General features: G+C 47.8%; 1 protein-coding gene across 2 annotated transcripts in view; it reads right to left on the bottom strand.

Moving 5' to 3' along the window:
• OS9 (OS9 endoplasmic reticulum lectin) overlaps positions 1-14,238 on the bottom strand; it is a 175,273-nt gene extending 161,035 nt beyond the window's left edge. For both annotated transcript variants that reach the window (XM_075337094.1, XM_075337096.1), the window contains exons 1-3: positions 14,022-14,238; positions 6,010-6,186; positions 5,820-5,883 (exon numbers count right to left, since the gene is read on the bottom strand). In XM_075337094.1, the coding sequence (XP_075193209.1) occupies positions 5,820-5,883; positions 6,010-6,186; positions 14,022-14,174 (394 nt within the window). In that variant the 5' untranslated portion in view covers positions 14,175-14,238. The remainder of the gene's footprint in view (positions 1-5,819; positions 5,884-6,009; positions 6,187-14,021) is intronic.
• Positions 14,239-15,084: the final 846 nt, after the last annotated feature.

The following is a 15,084-nucleotide window of genomic DNA, read 5'->3' as shown; positions in this document are numbered from 1 at the left end:
TTTGGGCTTGTCTAGGCATGTGTTAGATGTTATATCTGTGTTGGCTCAGGTCATAGTGCGAGGTACTGCAAATTGTCAGATACAAAAATAGAGAGGCAATATTGCTGTTACATGTGTTAAATGTGGTCACTTTGACTTTGGACATATTGAAAGAAATTGTCACTGCAAAAGTAATTGTGAGGAAACCAGGGCTGTGGAGTCGGTAAGCCAAATGTGCAACTCCGACTACTCAATTTCCCTTCCACCGACTCCCACATATATTGCTTATATTTAAGTGAAAAATACATTGTAGTACATGAACATATGTATGAACATCAGACATTTCATCATTGTTATGATACAATAATCAAGATATTTAGATAAAATATATTTATTAGAATACAACTTTAGAACACAAAAAACTGTAATAAATTGTAAATATGTAATACACTATGTTACACAGTACAGACCAAAAGTTTGCACACACCTTCTCATTCAAAGAGTTTTCTTTATTTTCATGACTCTGAAGAATGTAGATTAACATTGAAGGCATCAAAACTATTAATTAACACTTGTAAAAAAAGTAGCCACCTTTTGCTTTGATTACCGCTTTGCACACTCTTGGCATTCTCTTGATGAGCTTCAAGAGGTAGTCACCGGAAATGATCTTCCACCAGTCTTTAAGGAGTTCCCAGAGATGCTTAGCACTTGTCGGCCCTTTTGCCTTCACTCCGCGGTCCAGCTCACCCCAAACCATCTCGATTGGGTTCAGGTCTGGTGACTGGAGGCCAGGTTATCTGGCGTAGCACCCCATCACTCTCCTTCTTAGTCAAATAGCCCTTATACAGCCTGGAGGTGTGTTTGGGGGTCATTGTCCTGTTGAAAAATAAAATGATAGTCCAACTAAACACAAACCGAAATGGAATAGCATGCCGCTGCAAGATGCTGTGGTAGCCATGCTGGTTCAGTATGCCTTCAATTTTGAATAAATCCCAACAGTGTCACCAGCAAAGCACCCCCACACCATCACACCTCCTCCTCCTCCTCCTCCTCCTCCTCCATGCTTCACGGTGGGAACCAGCTATGTAGAGTCCATCCGTTCACCTTTTCTGCGTCGCACAAAGACCCGGTGGTTGGATCCAAAGATCTCAAATTTGGACTCATCAGACCAAAGCACAGATTTCCACTGGTCTAATGTCCATTCCTTGTGTTCTTTAACCCAAAAAAATCTCTTCTTGTTGCATGACCTTAGCAATGGGTGCTTAGCAGCTATTTTACCATGAAGGCCTGCTGCACAAAGGCTCCTCTTAACAGTTGTTCTGGAGATGTGTCTGCTGCTGTGTGGCATTGACCTGGTCTCTAATCTGAGCTGCTGTTAACCTGCAATTTCTGAGGCTGGTGACTCGGATAAACTTATCCTCCGCAGCAGAGGTGACTCTTGGTCTTCCTTTTCTGGGGCGGTCCTCATGTCAGCCAGTTTCTTTGGAACATTTGATGGTTTTTGCCACTGCACTTGGGGACACTTTCAAAGTTTTCCAATTTTTTGGACTGACTGACCTTCATTTCTTAAAGTAATGATGGCCACTCGTTTTTCTTTACTTGTCATTTGCATTATGTCAAGAAAAAGCAGCTAACAGTCTATTCAATACGACTATTAGCTGTGTATCCACCAGACTTCTGCACAACACAACTGATGGTCCCAACCCCATTTATAAGGCAAGAAATCCCACTTATTAAACCTGACAGGGCATACCTGTGAAGTGAAAAACATTTCCGGTGACTACCTCTTGAAGCTCATCAAGAGAATGCCAAGAGTGTGAAAAGCAGTAATCAGTAATTTTCAGTTGTTTCACACTTTTTTGTTAAGTATTTCATTCCATATGTGTTAATTCATAGTTTTAAATGCCTTCAATGTGAACCTACAATTTTCAGAGTCATGAAAATAAAGAAAACCCTTTGAATGAGGTGTGTCCAAACTTTTGGTCTGTTTTTAAATGTATACACACACATTTTATACATACATACACACACATTGTGTGTGTGTGTGTGTGTGTGTGTGTGTGTGTGTGTGTGTGTGTGTGTGTGTGTGTGTGTGTGTACACAATGTAATAAACTATGAGAGCAGTTTTCAACAAAAATACACTTAACATTTGTGAAGTCTATGAATTAGTTGTAAGAAATAGATTTGCCTCCATCAGATCCTCCTTCGCAGATGACCTCAAATCTGACCTAATAGTTTTAAGGCTAGAGAACAACCTCTCTACACTAACTTGGGTTGGAGGCAAAGCTGTAACCATATGGGCAACATCTCTAACAATTTCCGGGTATAAAAGAATTGCCTCTTGCACAGTCAGTTTTGATGAACGGTTGAAGTTTTCTATTTCTTTGAGAGCAAGTGAAAAATTTTGCTGAAATCTGGTCAATCTGCTGCTATAGGAGATGCAGTGAAATCTTTTTGCTTGCGGCAACGCTTTGCCTGCTCCAGGTCATCCAAATACTTCTCAAAGTTAAACTCCTCATCTGATGAGGATGAAGATATGGCAGCAGTAGCACTGTCAGGACCCAAGTCCTCTTGCGCCTGGCAGTCCTGTAGCCGGTCATCCTAACTGCTACCTCAGTCAGAGCTTCTTTTCTTTTAGTAAGTTGTTGATCATCAAGCAGTATACGATGACTTGAGTCCACATAAACAGCTGCCAGAAGAATTTTATTTTCCAATAGCTGTGTCTCTCTCCATTTCATTGAAGCAGAAATGCCATCTGAGATTAAACCTCCTCTTTGGGACAGGCAAAATAGCAAGTTCTTCCACTCCCTTATGAAAATGCCAGGAGTTAAATCCTCAGCTTGTATTTTTTTAGTCACGGTAAATGGGTGATTAAGCAATTCCTTCAATTCTGCCACCTATGTCCATTGACCTTCATTTAGGGTTACCTGAGGGTTTGCCATATCTATAAGAAATGATTTTAGTTCAAGCAATCGCTCAATCATTAAATAAGTGCTGCCTCACCGAGTGGCTTGATCGACAATTGCCCCTCTCCCAGCACGTCTCCAGGATGGAATCAATTTTAGGGGTTCTGGCAGCAATAACCACTTTACTCACTTTTCCAATCAGATTTCTAGCATGTCCCTCTTGCAGACTGTCTCTTCTTGCCAGCTGCAGCGTGTGCACAACACAGCGCATGTGATGAATATGAAAGTGTTTTGAAGCAGCTTCAACAAGATCATCTAATTCTAAAGTATCATTTTGCTGTTCTTCTGTTGTAATATCTGTTTGTTCCTAAGTTACATGAACAGCGCTGTGGCTCCATCTCACACATACTGAATTCTAAATTTTCTTCTAGCTGATGTTCATTACTCTCATTCATCAGTTTAATTGTACTTATGTTTGAAGCATTGTCCATTATTTTTCTAATCTGCTTTTGCTATTGAAAACATTATCTATGAGCTCAAAAACCTTTCAGGTGATGCGGTTTTATAAGCGGATCTGCTTTTGCAGCTGAAAAACGTATCCTCAAAAAACGCTGTGTGTGAATGTAGCCTTAAGGCCACTTTACACACAGAGATAAATCTTTGGCAAATCTGTGGTTGCAGAGAAATTGTGGACAATCAGTGCCAGGTTTGTGGCTGTGTACAAATGGAACAATATGTCCATGATTTCACTGCAACCACAGATCTGCCAAAGATTTATCTCTGTGTGTAAAGTGGCCTTTAGATCAGGAATAGAACAGCCATTTATAGGACATTTCTTTCCCAAATTCCTATGAAAAAATATTCAGCACATTCTGCACTAAACTAATGTACCAAATTTATTATATATTTTAGGAGTCGGAGTCTGTCCATTTTATTTATACAGACTCAGACTCCACCAAAATGAACACAGACTCCAACTCCACAGCCCTGGAGGAAACTAGCAATATTGTGATGAAGAATAGGCATTTACACAGACAAAATAGTGATAAAAGTGGTTTATCTCAGTTTCATGTGCAGAAGGGCCAAAATGACCAATTACAAAAGGTGGAAAGAGTAAGTTTGAACTTTAGTAATGCGTTGAATTAAACTCTACAAGCAGGGGCAAACAAGGTTATAACATGGTTGCATTGTGTGTTTATTTATACAGTTTTTTTGTCTTATTATTTTACTTTTCTTTTGTTTACTAGGTTTGTTCTTTTGCAACTTCACAGTGATCACAGATCATAACCTTGAGTTATCGCACAGTAAGGGACCAAACTTAGAGATGCACTGGAGAAATGGCCAAGAAGGCTGGAGTCACACTTGCGTGTGACTCAAGCAAGGATCACATAGCTTGGACCAGCCGGCGGCTCTCCTGACAGGAGCATGTCAGCTGCATGTATTTCTATGGAGATGAAACACTCCTGTCAAGAGAGCCGCCGGCCGGTCCGGGTGATGCGACGTGATCATCACGCAAGTGTAACTCCAGCCTATGCCAATCTCCCATGCACTACCAAAAAAAGGGGAGGTGTAAGGGAAATTCTAACATCAGTCAAGTGAGATTAGTAAGTCTGCATCCACATGACTGGCTCTACAAAAGAAATAACTGCCTATTCTTATTGCAGGAACTCTAAACCATTGGGTGTTCCCTGGTAAAATACTGAGAAGTGTCAATAGTGACACCTCGGCCTAGTAAGCCAATCTTTAAAGGGTGGGAAGATCATTGCAGCCTGGTTGGGTATTCCCTAGTTACTATATGGAGGGGTAGCTGAAGACAAAACCTTTTTTAACATGCAAGGTGCGTGTACCTAAATTAGCTCACGGTCCAGTCACGGACCAGCTATTGCAATTTTATACCTGTCAAGCCAGAGCATACAGCCAAAGAGAAGGGTAACAATGTAATAGAAGGTAGGCTCTGCCAATAGGGAGATGGGAAATGCTCCTGCATTCACTTGAGTCTGTATCCTATGCTCCCTAAAGTCCCTTACTGGTCCTTCCCCAGTTGTATGCCTAGGCCCTTGCTTGCTCTAAACTCAACATTGCTAGTGAGAAGGCCGGTGACAGCATTAGTCTCACCACTGCAGTAACACTAGGTAAGGGAAAAAAAAAAAAAAAGAGGGAAAATAAACACAAAAAGGAAAAACACTCCAGGCTCCTCCAATGCAGCTAAATACCAATGCAATAGTCATGACTCCACAGCTTCTTCCAATGACAAGCTCCTTCCAAAGTGGTCAGCATAGAAAGAACATCTATAAACGGCATCAAGTGGTAAGACACGTGACATTTTATAATGAAGAGAGAAGTCACAAAAGAGCTGCACCTGAGATTAAGGCTACAAAGAACAGTCAGATAGGAAAGAGTGCTTAACCCCTACAGCACTAAAGAAAGTAGATTCACTCAAATGCAAATTGTAGACTTGTGCATAATAAGGCGTTGTGATCCTCTGGTCCCAGACTCCACAGAGCTCTCCTCAGACCAGGAAACACTCATGACAATAATCTAAACCATCCTGGAAACAAGAGCCCAAGACAAGGTGTATAACAAGATGGGTGGGGGTCGGTCTACGCTGATTGTGATCCATAATTCACGTCAAGGATACTGTAGATTGAATTGTTTAGGTATTTCTGTTATTTCTCCGTTTTTATATTAGAACTGTTCTGCATATTTGTGTGGCGTTTTATCTATTACACCTTTTATTGTAAGCACTGTATTTTTATATTAAAGCTTAAAAATGTAATGTTTCATCCCTCTATGTCCTAAAGAATCCACGGTCTTACAGAGCGTGTGACCCCTTTTAAACCTGAGACAGTAGTATATTTCGGGGACACTGGCCACATCACCCGAGAGAGTATTAGACATTGAAATCATACCGTACACTTCGTTCTCCAACATACCTTCTATATGGTACTGCTGTATGTGCTTTCCGTAGCAGAACTCATACGTCCACCAGTCTTTGGTCTGGGAAAAAAAAACAACATTTAACAGCAGATCATCAGCGTATATCCATAGTAGAGACTCCTAGCACGATGACAAGTGAATATATAAAAGGAAGATAAACAGTCCTGTCTGTGCCGTAACCTATACCTTCGTTAAACATGGCGCTGCGTCCATGGGTTTCAAAAGCTCCGATATCCCAAGTCCTGAGTACGCCAGAGGGTCGTCGTCCTTCTCCTGCTGAAACTGCACCGCGACTGCGGGAAGCTTACACTCATAGTTCTGCTTGTACTTCGAGGAGATGGTAACTATGTTGTCAGCTTTGCTCTACAAGAGATAAAATGAGACTGAACATATAGATCAGATATTGACATAGAAAGATTACAGAATTTGTCTGAACCGGGGCCTTGGTTGATTAGGTAGTAACATATCAAGTCAACAATAATTTACCAACTGAAGCCCCTCAGCCCCAGTGAATGGCTGACATCACGTCTACAATGTGAGACCACTGCAGTCACAGTGGTGATGTTGAGGTAGACCACTATTTCATCAGTCATGCAAGCTCTGGCCAACATACATGTTTATCTCAACAAAACATCAGACATGGAAAAATTCAACATGGCCAACTCCCCTACACCAAACATCCGCTACCGGGTATGCCCCCAAAACACACAAGATCAGCAAGTCCAGACATCTCACCTTATATTTACATCAAGTCTAAAGGGGTATTTCCCAGTTCAGAGAATCGCATATCCCAATGAAGACATCCATGGCCACCTCTCCGTCCATGGGAGGGCGAGATGAACTACTGCACATAGCTTCTGGTTCTAGAGGTGGAACCATAATCTATCAGACATTTATCTCCACATACTGTATGTCAGTGTTATCCACTGTAAAATTAATAAAATTAGTACACGCACCCTCTGAAAGTCCAACACGGCCACCGATATACGGTATGTTACCAGGTTGTAGATATGTGAAAAGTTTCAGCAAAGGGTATTCCCATGTGCTTATCTTTATGCTATATGCGCCAACTATGCCATAAATGTCCAGTAGATGTTGATCCCATTGATGGGACTAGCACTAGTGTGGAGCGAGTAGTTAACTATTCGTACTCTCTATGCTGTTAGTGAGTACTGTCCGCTACTCGCATGCTCGTTACAAGTAGCGGGCGCAATGTAAGTCAATGGGAAATACTCGCTAAGTAGCGAGTAACCCGAAAGCTGTATTCTTCATGCGAGTAGCGAACAGTACGGCTTTTGGGTTACTCGCTACTTAGTGAGTATTTCCCATTGACTTACATTGCGTCCGCTACTCGCAACGAATACACGAGTAGCAGACAGTACTCGCTAACAGCATAGCTAGTACAAATAGTTAACTACTCGCTCAAAACTAACCTGCAAGTATCTTTGACCATCCATGACATACGCCACTGCCATTGTGGAGGTGGTCAGGATTCCCATTAATTTGTATAGAAAGTTGAACACCTCTTTATTTAAAAGCAGTAAAGGCCTCCCACCCCCCTCCGATCTGCATCTGCTACTTAGATAGATAGATAGATAGATAATATTCTAATATGGATATGCTATAAATGTCCAACATAGGAATAGCCCTGTAAATTCTATGGGTCAGAGAGCGGTGGGTTTATGGGCAGAACACTGATGAGAACTCCAGACGTCTAAGTTTACGAGAGGATGGAAAGCGTCTACTTGTTTTCAGCTTTCTTTATGCAGAATTTCTTCTGCACCAACACAAAGAAGACCGGCTCCATCCTGAGGAGAGCAGGATTTACCTCACCACGGTCAGCCTATTGTAGAAAGTTGCAGAATGTAATGGAAGGAGAAAGAGGCCAGGACTTGGGGTGGAGGTATGGAAATAGACTTTCTGCAATTTATAGTTTGTTTTTAGTCTACAGTAAACACTTCAGACGTATATTTTACCAATATGGAGAGAAAGTAATCCGAATAACGAGATCCAGTTTGCTTCCCAGCGTAGCTCAACAATAGTGAAGGGGAGAGGAGACTGAGACAAACTACAATATGGACACCCACCACGGAGGAGACATAAGACATGGGTACTGTTACTCTACAGCCCATTTACATACAGTGCCCAAGGCAAGAAGAGACGTACAACTGCCAGGCGGAATATTAGAGCTCGTGCATATTAGCAAATAAATCAGACAAGCGCAATGTGAGAAAGTCGGACCAATCTTAGTCAATGATGAGGTCAGGTCTGTGAGTTTTTCCTCAGCTCTAATCAGACTGAGGAAAAAAAAAAATTCATAGCAAGTTACGATGGTCAGTGAGTCTCGCATCAGCCGCTCCCTACAAGTCTACAGGAGGCGCGAGTGAAACATCGGACTGCGATATACACAGGGACAGGCAATGGAGAAGATGGAGAAATTAATCTCTCCTTTTCACCTGTGATCTGACACGCATGTGAGAGAATCAGACCACTGTATAATGTCGCTCGGATCATGGCCCCAGCAGAGCCTGAGCAGTGTCATTAGGATCTCATATCCGATGCTATTCGCTCGTCTGACCCCGGTCACTATGACCCACGTTTTCAGGACTGAGCTCATTAGATATCAGTCATTGCCCTGTTCATAAAGTTCATCAGACCAGCCTCACTGTTTTGACCAAGGAAGAATCAGATCTTGGCCTGACTGATGAAAGAAACCAATAGGAAGCATTAAGGAATGATTCCCCTCAGTGTTGGGAACAGATCTTTTTCCGTTCCTTGGTAAGATGTAAAATAAGCAAAGGAAGCGACACGTCAATAGCGTCTACATGACTGATGCCAACACTGAGCGCCGCAACAAAGACAACATATTACTTTAATGGAGGCGACGCAAGAGGGCAGATCTACTAGGGTGCACTCATTTTATAGTCCATGTAATCAAAGAGACTGTGGAGTACAATGATTGGCCCTTTCCCTCAGTCCCATAAATATTGAATGTAGAGGTGAAGGGTGGGTTACGTGTGTCCATCGCTACATTCACGCTCCATCTTAGGGCAAGTTGTGCAGAGGAATGAAACATGACCTCTGGACCCCATTCCAGTTACCCTCGGAGGGAGGCCGGACGCCGTCACCCCAGCAAAACAAATGAAATAAAACACAAGAATTTAAATTAACACCAAATTTTTCGCTTTATAAGACGCACCTGATTATAAGACGCACCCCCAAATTTGGTGAAGGAAAAAGATTTTTTTTTTTAAAACGTTAAATGGGGTCCGTCTTATAATGCCAGTGTCCGTCTAACAAATCATATAGGGTATATGTCCCTCATAGCCTCCCATCCTAAAATTAGCCCCCTTAATCTGGATATGGCCCCCTTATATTGAATATAGCCCCCTTGTGCTGGCACATGTCCCCCAGTGATGGCACACGCCCCCTACAGCTGGCACACGCCCCCTACAGCTGGCACATGTTGCACTGTGCTGCCCATGGCTGCCTATGGATGGCGCACATCCCCCTGTGTTTGATATGGCCCCCATGCTGCTGCCCATAGTAAAATAAAAAACTCTTTACTTATCTTCTCCAGTGCTGTCCTCCCGTGTCTCCCTCCGTGCTCCGAGCTCCTCCACTTCCTGCTTCTCAGTGCAGGTCATGTAATCGGCACAGCAAAGTGACATCATCTCTGCGTGCCTGATCACAGCGGCAGCAGGGAGAACGGGGAGACACTGGTAGATCAACGCTGGAGGAGATAAGTAAAAGCTGTTTTATTTTAGGATGGGCAGCAGTATGGGGGCCATATCTAACACGGCAGGGAGAGAGGGGCATGTGACATCAAAGGGGGGCGCAGGCACATATAGGCGCCGCTCCCCCAGCCCATCACCGCAGTGCGGTTTCAGCACCACGGTGATGGACAGCGGCAGTGCATATTATATGAGATCTCCCGCTGCCTCCACCAGCCTGCCTCAGCCGCCAGCACCGCTCCAGAGCTGCCCCCACCTCCCCTGGGTCCTGCAGTATATAATCAGTATTTTCGGATTATAAGACGCACCCCCTACTTTCCCCCAAAGTATGGGGGAACAAAAGTGCGTCTTATAATGCAAAAAATACGGTAATTACCGTATTTTTCGGATTACATGATGCATTTTCCTCCCAAACAATTGGGGGGGAAATGAAGGGTGCGTCTAATATGACGAATATAGCTTGCCGGGGGGTGCTGGAGAGGGGTCACAGGAGGCAGGGGGCGATGCTGCAGGCTGTGCTGTGCGCTAGGCTGCACTGCGGGCGGTGCGCTGTGGGCTCTGCTGCACTGCGGGCGGTAAGGCAGGGGTCTCCATCCTGAATTTCAGCGGTGTGGGCTTCAAATAATAATGCCTGGAGTCAGCGCATGTGCATATGGAGTTCTCGGCTCAAGATCTCATCTGCGCTTGTGCCGCCTCAGGCCTGTTAATCTCCCTGCAGTGGGCTTAAGGTAAATGGTGCCCGGAGGTGGTGCGTGCGCATATGAGATCTAGGCTTGTGGTTAAGCCAATAGCTCAATGTCCACATGCACAGACTCCGGGCGCCATATCTTTGAAGCTTGCACTGCCGACATTCAGGATGGCAGCACCTGCCTCATCACCCGCAGCGCAGCAGAGCCTCTCAGTACCACCGTCCGCAGTGACCATCTGGGACACCCGCTGCACCAATGAGAGCAATGCCCTACTCCAGCACTGCCCCTGCCTCCTCCGACCCCGCACCACCACCGCTGCCGCCCCCTCTCCGGTAAGACACCACCGGATTATAAGACGTATCCATTTTTTTTTTCTCTCTAAATTTGGGGTGCATCTTATAATCCAGTGCAGCTTATAAAACAAAAAAAAATCTAATAATTTGTGAAAATAAAAAAAAAAAAAAAAAAAAAAAAAAAAAAAAAAAGGAGGTATAATAAGTTTCCTATTGTTAGGTGGGCAAGGAACATACTGGTTTAGGCTGCTTCACACTACGTTATTTTAACATGCGTCCTGAACGTTTTTTTAACGCAAAAAACGGATCCAGTGCAAGTGCGGTTTCATTTCAATGCATTTGCAATGGACTCGCATCAACATGCGTTCACCTGCGCTTGCGTGCGTTATATTGAGGATCCAGCGACTTGTAGTTTTTTAACTTTTTTCATAAACGCTACTTTTAGTGTTTTTGACCTGCGTCCAAATACTGCAAATTGCTGGATCCTGAGTAAACAGCATGCAAACGCATGTAAACGCTGGCATGCTGATAGACAGGATCCTGCTTACTCTACTGAGCATGCCCAGAAACCAGCCTCGCGTAGTCAGTCAGTCCCTCTCCCCCTCCCCCGCCTAAGAGCGGAGGACGCTCATAACCAAGGTAAATATCGGGTAACCGCGGGTTTCGTTACCTGATGTTTACCTTGGTTACATGTGCAGGCAGCCCTGCTCCTAGCAGCTGCAGACACTCTTAACCAAGGTAAATATTGGGTATCCAAGCAAGTTACCCGATGTTTACCTTGGTTACGAGCCTCTGAAGCTGTCGGCTCCCAGTCTATCACGTTCAGTTCCCCTCACTCCCGATTACATGAGTCCAATGCCCGCCCATAAACTTAAAGTGACAGGATCCTGCAAAATAACATGCGTTTGCATGCGTTTTTCTTTGCAAAAACAGGATCCGCTTTTGCAGTAAAAAAATTCATGACGAATGCTAAAAAAACGTAGTGTGAAAGCAGCCTATCCCGTACATACAGATGTTTATTGCATGTCCTATGTTTGATAGATGCGTCAAATATGGAGTATGTGCAGATGAACACACATCCCAAAAAATCTACACGGGTCAATGTATTTTCGTCTTTAATTTATTAGCGAAGCACGGCACTAGTGGGAGGTTTGGACCGACATGCTCTGGTCTGACACCTGGTGCTGAACGCTGCTGTGCACCGGATGGCAGAGAGGACCCGGCTGATGCAATCAGTGAATAGGACGCGTGCCCGACGTGTGAGACTACAGGTGGCTGCTGTCATTACTTTGCACCAGATGTCAGAAAACATTTACCCTTAAAGGGGTTGTCCTGTCGGCATCGATGAGTGTCAGGTTCTGTACACATGTGCTATATCAGGACAGGACACCAGGACCCTTGGATTTCACTCCTCATTAATGTTATGATCCATGGACAAATATAATTCATAACAAAGCAGTGCAAGTCATATGGAATATGATCAGAGCCCGGTAATGTACATCTCATGGTCACAGATTGTCAGCAGCGCCCTCACTGCTTGATAACAGTAGAATTAGGTGTTACTCTGCAATGTCTGATATCGTCCGTACACGGCCCCTGTGAATTGTAAATTGCTGCGGAATATGTTGACGCTATAGAAATAAAATCATTTATATGATGCCCTGAAAGTCTATTACTCCTCTCCTTATTGCTATCATTAAGGCTGGGGCGACGCGGGGCACAGGACGGACGACTTTTCACCTTGTCTGTGACTTGCCGTCATGTGATCACTTCAGGGCTCGGATTTTGTTGAACCACAACAGACAAGTTGCACATCACATGCGCCGTGCACTGGAGTTTATGGCAAGTGAGCGGTGTGTCAGGAAATCCGTCACATTGGAAACATTTGTGACTGACGGCGAATCACAAAGCAACACTATAGGAAATCCCTACATCCAGTGTCCCAGCAAACCCGCCTATTTATGTTCATTCATTAATATGAATTGTCGCAAGAGTGTGCCCTCTGTGGGCCACAAGGCAAGTGCACGCCCTTCACTCCCATGTCACCTGCGGTGCACCAGAGATGCCCTGTCTCCCCCCCCCCCCCGCGCGGTGCACCAGAGATGCCCTGTCTCCCCCCCCCCCCCGCGCGGTGCACCAGAGATGCCCTGTCCCCCCCCGCGCGGTGCACCAGAGATGCCCTGTCCCCCCCCCCCCGCGCGGTGCACCAGAGATGCCCTGTCCCCCCCCCCCCCCGCGCGGTGCACCAGAGATGCCCTGTCCCCCCCCCCCCCCCCGCGCGGTGCACCAGAGATGCCCTGTCCCCCCCCCCCCACGCGGTGCACCAGATATGCCCTGTCCCCCCCCCCACGCGGTGCACCAGATATGCCCTGTCCCCCCCCCCCCCCCCACGCGCGGTGCACCAGATATGCCCTGTCCCCCCCCCCACGCGCGGTGCACCAGATATGCCCTGTCCCCCCCCCCCCGCGCGGTGCACCAGATATGCCCTGTCCCCCCCCCACGCGCGGTGCACCAGATATGCCCTGTCCCCCCCCACGCGCGGTGCACCAGATATGCCCTGTCCCCCCCCCACGCGCGGTGCACCAGATATGCCCTGTCCCCCCCCACACGCGGTGCACCAGATATGCCCTGTCCCCCCCCCCACGCGCGGTGCACCAGATATGCCCTGTCCCCCCCCCCCCCCCCCCCCGCGCGGTGCACCAGAGATGCCCTGTCCCCCCCCCCCCCCGCGCGGTGCACCAGAGATGCCCTGTCCCCCCCCCCCCCCGCGCGGTGCACCAGAGATGCCCTGTCCCCCCCCCCCCACGCGGTGCACCAGAGATGCCCTGTCCCCCCCCCCCGCGCGGTGCACCAGATATGCCCTGCCCCCCCCCCCCCCGCGCGGTGCACCAGATATGCCCTGTCCCCCCCCCCACGCGCGGTGCACCAGATATGCCCTGTCCCCCCCCCCACGCGCGGTGCACCAGATATGCCCTGTCCCCCCCCACGCGCGGTGCACCAGATATGCCCTGTCCCCCCCCCACGCGCGGTGCACCAGATATGCCCTGTCCCCCCCCCCCCCCCCGCGCGCGGTGCACCAGAGATGCCCTGTCCCCCCCCCGCGCGGTGCCCCAGAGATGCCCTGTCCCCCCCCCCCGCGCGGTGCCCCAGAGATGCCCTGTCCCCCCCCCCCGCGCGCGGTGCCCCAGAGATGCCCTGTCCCCCCCCCCCGCGCGGTGCACCAGAGATGCCCTGTCCCCCCCCCCCCGCGCGGTGCACCAGAGATGCCCTGTCCCCCCCCCCCCCCGCGCGGTGCACCAGAGATGCCCTGTCCCCCGCGGTGCCATCTGGAGATGCCCTTTCCGCACACAGAACATCTGCAGTCTGGTACCATATGCCCTGCACCGCAGACCCCAGCACAGCAAGCATCCTCCATACCCCCGCACTCTGTACGGACACACGTGCTGCCCCCGGGCTGACAGCTGCTCCCTGCCCGGCATTACCTGCCCCTTGATGACGGGTTCGGACAGGATCTCTATCCCGTACTTCATCTCCGTCAGCTCCTCCAGGTTCAGGAAACCTATGGAGGCCGCTGTCACCCCGAACCACAGCCACAACGCTCCCAGCAGGACCGCACAATCCCCGGCTACCGCCATCTTCTCAGCACCTTCCACAACAACATGCACCTTCCTCTAAACTCCCATGCCCCGGCCACTCGCCTCTGCTTTATGCTGATTGGCCAGAATTCTGACAGGCGCAGTTTCCATTGGCCCTGACAGCTGTCTATTTCAGTTAGCCTGTCACAAAACATTTCCTTATCTATGTCCCGCCCAGCTAGAGAACACGCATAGGACTCTGTGCGCGGACTGGGCAGACGAGCTGTCAATCACTCCACTCTGTCACTCCTGATAGGCTGAAGGAGAGCCGGCGTGGACTTGTTTTGGCTCACCAAGACTGAGATGTTGATAGGCTAGAATAGACAGTGACTTGAACCAATAGGAAGCGACTGGCGGGTGGGGGAGTATTCGCATTACCAGAATTTCGAATCTTGCAATGGACAAATCAGTGACCGGAAACGTCTCCCGCTGTCAGCTGCTATAGCAACAGACGCCGGTGATTCTACTGTATCATTCGTGCTGGTGCTATCCTGTGCTATCCATGGTGCAGCGGCCCCGATTGTACACGATGGTAACAGAGCGCCACTAGGGGGAGCTGCGTAAGCCCCCTGGGGCGAGGTGAGCACCCAGAGCAGGTGCGCTCCCCCCTCTGGGCAGGGGCCATAGTAGCAGAATGCAGTGCCATTGCAGCAGATGTGCTCCCTCCTCTGGGCAGGGGCCATAGTAGCAGAATGCAGTGCCATTGCAGCAGATGTGTTCCCCCCTCTGGGCAGGGGCCATAGTAACAGAATGCAGGGCCATTGCAGCAGATGTGTTCCCCCCTCTGGGCAGGGGCCATAGTAGCAGAATGCAGGGCCATTGCAGCAGATGTGCTCCCCCCTCTGGGCAGGGGCCATAGTAGCAGAATGCAGGGCCATTGCAGCAGATGTGTTCCCCCCTCTGGGCAGGG

Source organism: Anomaloglossus baeobatrachus, chromosome 2 (genome assembly GCF_048569485.1).
Source record: "Anomaloglossus baeobatrachus isolate aAnoBae1 chromosome 2, aAnoBae1.hap1, whole genome shotgun sequence".
Lineage (NCBI taxonomy): Eukaryota > Metazoa > Chordata > Amphibia > Anura > Aromobatidae > Anomaloglossus > Anomaloglossus baeobatrachus.
Note: the sequence above shows the minus strand (reverse complement) of the source record. Positions and strands in the feature narration are given on the sequence as shown.